Raw genomic sequence first — 5,965 nt, forward strand, 5'->3', positions numbered from 1 at the left:
ATGGCTAAATGCACAAAGATAAACAACAGTTTTTGAAGAGGAGAGAACAGGTTATGATTTGTTTGGACTTTAGACACCTTTCCACCAATTGATTCCACAATATCTTTTATGGACACATCACCTACACTTTTATCAGTAGCTCCTTTAAAATATTCATCAAACCCCTCATTCGGAGCTCCAAAGATAGCACATAAATAATCAGCATCAAAACTAATTTTCTTTTTTTTAACCCTTGATACACAAACACCATCATAATTCTTAAAATTTGCACAGAATTCTTTCAAAAAAGCATGAGCAAGCACATTATTGTAACTCTCACCAAACAATTGCACCTACTTTGAGCCTCTAAGATTTCAAGTAATTCAGAATACTTACTTACTTCGCACCATGGCAAGTTGATGCAGAAACCATGAATGAAGCGTTCAGAGCTTGCTTCGATTTTCTTTTGAATTGGAGATTTTTCCAACTGAATTCTTTCTCCTAATTCCTCCCAGCCCTAATCCTCAAGTTCCTCCAGCTTTTGCGTTTTTGACTCAGCAGGCAAGTTCTTTGGTTTTTCAACAGAGGGTTTTGTTTGATTCTTTTGCTCGATATCCATGGGTGAATCTTTTTGAGGGGTAACTTGAGGTTTTGGTGAAACACATGGGTGAATTCTCAGAATCGGTAAAATGTAGGGTGTATTTTACAGAGTGAGGAGGTAAGGAACATTGTGTAGGGTTTGGTGTCATTTTATAGGGGTGGAATTTTAAGGGATAAAAGGGTCGGTGGAAGAATGTGGAAGGTTAATTGAATAGTGCAGGTGTCGTTTGATGAAGGATAGATAAATTACTTTTAACTTGGCCAGTTTAAAGAATTAATGTGATTTGACATGAAGGGTCAAGGTTAAGTTATCAGAAACTTTGAATTGAATGTAAACAGTCACGGGTATTTAATCAACAATTTTTGGGAGATGAATTTGAATTTTAAAAGATAAGCAATGAGGAATAATTCAAAATAAAAGATAAGATTTCAAGAGATAAAATTAATCAACTGATTAGTTAATTAATTCTCAAAAAGATAGAACAAAATCTTATAGTTTATTTCGGAGGAACTAGGAACAAATCAACATTGTTTGTTATAACATAGACATGCCTAACGCAATTTGATTTCTTCACATACAGCCACAATCCCATATGTAATGCCATACATTCTAATGCTTAGGACTATGTTTTCACATATTCATATTGTGTAAGATACATATAATGCATGCATGATTGACTTATACCTTGGGGGAATTTGAGGTCCTTTTAACTCAATTGTATCATACCAAGTTCCATGCGCATATTTTCAAACTTGTCCCTGCTCAAAGGCTTAGTAAGAATGTCAGCAATTTGATTTTCAGTTTCACAAAAATCTAACTTAATTATATGGCACTAGTATTATCACAATAGATAGGAAATGATGCCTTATATGAATATGTTTCACACGAGAATGATGAACTGGATCTTTTGAAATGCATATGACACTAGTATTATCACAATAGATAGGAATGCAATTATATTTCATACCATAATCTCTTAGTTGTTGTTTTATCCAAAGTACTTGAGAACAGGAGGCAGCAGCTGCTACATATTCAACTTCAGCAGTAGACAAGGCCACTGTGTTCTGTTTCTTGGATCCCCAAGAAACTAGGCATGGCCCGAGAAACTAAATCATTCCTGAAGTACTCTTCCTATTCACCAAATCTCCTCCATAGTCAGCATCTGCAAAACCTTTTAAATCAAAAGTATCACTTCTAGGATAGAAGAGACAAAGATGGTCAGTTCCTTTGAGATATCATAGGATCCTTTTTACTGCTGTAAGGTGTGACTCCTTAGGATTAGATTGAAACCTTACACATAAGCCAACACTAAATGCAATATCAGGTCTGCTAGCAGTTAAGTATAAAAGGGATCCAATCATACCTCTGTATTTGGTTTGATCTACACTAGTTCCTTGTAGATCTTCATTTAACCTTGTGCATGTTCCCATTGGAGTATGGTTGGTCTTTGCTTGGTCAAGGTTATATGTCTTCAGCAGTTCCTTGACATACTTTTGTTGGTGAATTGCAATACCTCTTTCAGTTTGTTTGATTTGTAGTCCAAGAAAGAAGTTGAGTTCCCCCATCATGCTCATCTCAAATTCACCACTCATTAGCTCAGCAAAGTACTTGCACAAGTTTTTGTTAGTTTCTCCAAAAATAATATCATCAACATATATTTGAACAACTAGTAAGTCTGTTCCTGCAGATTTTAAAAATAAAGTTTTATCTACTTTACCTCTTTTAAAATCATTTTGAAGAAGGAACTTAGAGAGCCTCTCGTACCAAGCTCTAGGTGCTTGTTTCAGCCCATAAAGAGCTTTATCAAGCTTAAAGACATGATTAGGAAATTGGGGATTTTCAAAATCAGGAGGTTGATCCACGAACACCTCTTCTTCAAGAAAACCATTTAATAAAGTACACTTAACATCCATTTGATATAGTTTGAAACCCATAAAAGAGGCAAAAGCAATTAGGATTCTAATAACTTCTAATCTAGCAACAGGAGCAAAAGTTTCTTCAAAGTCAATACCTTCTTGCTGATTATAGCCCTTCACAACAAGTCTTACTTTGTTTCTCACAATTGTTCCATATTCATCCAGCTTGTTCCTAAATACCCACTTGAGCCCTATAACCTTTTTGTGTTTAGGCTTCTCTTCAAGATGCCAGACCTTGTTCCTCTCGAACTCATTGAGTTCATCTTGCATGGAAATTATCCAGTCAGCATCCTTTAGTGCTTCATCATGATTCCTTGGCTCAATAATGGATAGGAAGGCTTAAAAGGCACAAAAGTTCCTCAACTGTGATCTGGTCTGAGTTCCTCTACCATTATCACTTATAATAAGGTCTGTTGGATGAGAGCCTCGATATCTGAATGGCTTTGGTTGAAATTCTCGGGCAGGAACTCCTATTTGAGGCACTTCTTCTTCAGTTTCTTCTCCATTTTCCTTGTTGCTAGATTCTCCATGATCTTGTTCCTCTGGGTTTTCTTGATTAGGAACTTCAGCATTTTCTTTATGTTCTTGCTCAGGTTCCTCTCTTACTTCCTTGGTTTGCTTGGAGGTTTCTTCATCTTCTTCCCTGTCTCTAATCATACAATTTCATAATCATTATTGTCTTGTTCCTGCACATTCATAAACATATTAGATTCATCAAATATCATATGAATGCTTTCTTCTACACACAATGTATTTTTATTGTAAACTCTGTAAGCTTTGCTATTTAATGCATAGCCAAGGAACACAGCTTCATCACTTCTTTCATCAAATTTTCCTATGTTCCTTTTCCCATTATTATGAACAAAGCACCTGCAACCAAAAGCTCAAAAGTGAGAAATATTGGGTTTCCTTCCTTTAAACAGTTCATAAGGAGTCTTATTGATGATTGGTCTCATCATAACTCTATTAATAATATAACATGCAGTATTAATAGCTTCAGCCCAGAATGGAAGACCACTTTCTATGAGCATAGTTCTTGCCATGTCTTCTAGAGTCCTGTTCTTCCTTTCAACAACTCCGTTCTGTTGAGGAGTTCTTGGGGCTGAAAAGTTATGATCCATGCCATTTTCTTTGCAAAAGTCATCAAATCTTGAATTCTCAATCTCAGTTTCATGATCTGATCGAATGTGGATAATTTAATTTCCACTTGACTTTTGTACTCTTTTGGCAAAGGACACAAATTCATCAAAAGTTTCATCCTTGCTAGACAGAAAAATCACCCAAGTAAATCTAGAAAAATCATCAATAATAACTAAAACATATTTCTTTCCACTTCTACTTTGAACAGGCATGGGACCACACAAATCCATATGAATTAGCTCCAATGGCTTTGTGGTGCTGACCATGTTTTTGCTTTTAAAAGAAGACCTGACTTGCTTGCCTCTCACACATGCATCACAGATATGTTGTATGAGGAACTTGACTGAGGGAAGCCCTATAACCAAGTTCCTTGCTCTAAGTTTATCCATGAGTGAGAAGCTAGCATGTTTAAAACGTTTATGCCATAATAAGGGATCATCATTAATGGCACTCAAGCAGGTAAGGTTGTTCCTTGGAACAAAATTTAGATCTACAATGTATGTGTTCCCTTTTCTAATTCCTTCAAGAACAACCCTTCCTGTTTTATCATTAATGATGTTGCATGAATCAGAGGTAAAACTTACAGAGTTTCCTTTATCACAAAATTGTGATATGCTCAGCAAATTGTGCATCAAACCCTATTGAATGTGAACTGGACCTTCCTACTTTTCCTTTAGCAATTACTTCACCCTTTTTGTTGTCTCCAAAGGTCACAGTTCCTCCTGGATAGGCCTCTAGTGAGAGAAACTTTGATTTATCTCCTGTCATATGCTTTGAACAACCACTGTCGAGGTACCACGTGTTGTTCCCCCTCACTAGGACCTGCAAAAGAACTTATTGGTTAGATTCAGGAACCCAGGTTTCCTTAGGTTCCTTGGACGTTGAAGCAATATCAGATTTCTTTACCCAAACTTGCCTAACATTCCATCTAACAGACTGTTCCTTCTTGTTGCAAGTGGCAACAAGATGACCAGTTTTACCACAGAAGGTACATACTTTATAACTAGGCAGGTCTACATATTTTTTCTTGCCCTTATGCTTAGAACGTATGAATCCTAGACCTTCAGTTCTTTTGGTTTGAGCATTCTCTATCCACTTGGAAATTCCAAACTGGCTAATGCTTCTTTATTTTCGAAGCTCAAGTTCCTTCTCCAATTTTGCCTTTTCAATTCTTAACTCGTCAAGATCATATTTTAATTTTTCAAAATTCTCATTAAATTTAGGCAAAGATTCAGAGGAGGAACTCGGAGACACTTCAGCATTAGCAAGTTTATATTGAGTCTGTTCTACATTAACCATGATATTTTCAAACTTGAGTTTCTCATTCATTTCTTTTAAGAGAAGATTTTTGTCAAAAAGTTCAAAAAATCTACTTTGAACATCATTTCGTTGATTCTCAATCCACGCACTGTGTTCCTTGTAGACTTTGAGATCTCTTTGACTTTCACTTAGACGAATACTAGTGTGAGTCCAGTCATCTTCCAATTCAAACACTAAATCAATGAGAGCATCTTTACTATAAGTTTTAAGCACATTACGATCAAGGAATACCTCTTTAGCAAGCTCATCGTTGTAAGCCTTTTCATCACGTTTGGCCATCAGACATAGATGAGTTGTTTCTTCTTCAGGTTTTTTCTCTTCATCCTCACTTTCAGAATCTCCCCAGGCAGCAATCATAGCCTTCCTAATGTCTGTTTTATTGAAAGGAGTTTTGTTGTAGTTGCTCTTAACTTATTCATTTTCCTTCCCTTTACCTTTCTCTGTATCCCAAAGTGGACACTCACGAATAAAGTGTTCTAGAGATTCACATTTGTGACAACCAGAGTCAGCTTTTGAAGTAGAGGGTTTCTTGGTGAACTTCCTTGACTTGTTGTTTCGGTTGAACATTCTTTTGAACCTTCTCACCAGCATAGCAACCTCTTCTTCATCAACTTCAGAGTCTTCTTGATCTCCAGCTTTGATAGCCAAGCCTTTTCCTCGGTTGTTACCTTGGCTCTCCATCTCTCATCTTGGGGGAGGCTCCTTAGAACTTTTCTGACCTGCTCATCAATAGGGATTTGCTTTCCAAGAGAAACAAGCTCATTAGTAATGTTAGTAAATCTAGTTAACATTTCCTGAATTGATTCTTTTGGTGGCATTTCAAACCGTTCATATTTTGACATAAGCAAGTCAATCTTTGAGCGTTCCACTTCGTTAGTTCCTTCATGAGTGACTTAAAGTAAATCCCAAATTTCTTTAGCATTTTTACAACCCATAACACGGTTGTGTTCATTGGGTCCAAGTCCACAATGAAGTAATTTAACTTCAAGTGCATTAATTTCCATTTTCT

At 36.4% G+C, this 5,965-nt stretch overlaps 1 protein-coding gene across 1 annotated transcript; it reads right to left on the bottom strand.

Annotated features, from left to right (window-relative positions):
• Nucleotides 1-2,835: 2,835 nt before the first annotated feature.
• On the bottom strand, nt 2,836-5,637 carry LOC110686873 (FK506-binding protein 5-like). The gene is made up of 5 exons (XM_021863481.1): nt 5,391-5,637; nt 4,798-5,327; nt 4,295-4,458; nt 3,244-3,366; nt 2,836-3,145 (listed from the first exon to the last, which is right to left on the bottom strand). Exons 1-5 carry the CDS (start codon nt 5,635-5,637, stop codon nt 2,836-2,838), a joined length of 1,374 nt encoding a protein of 457 aa, XP_021719173.1.
• Nucleotides 5,638-5,965: the final 328 nt, after the last annotated feature.

Source organism: Chenopodium quinoa, unplaced genomic scaffold (assembly GCF_001683475.1).
Source record: "Chenopodium quinoa cultivar QQ74 unplaced genomic scaffold, ASM168347v1, whole genome shotgun sequence".
NCBI lineage: Eukaryota > Viridiplantae > Streptophyta > Magnoliopsida > Caryophyllales > Amaranthaceae > Chenopodium > Chenopodium quinoa.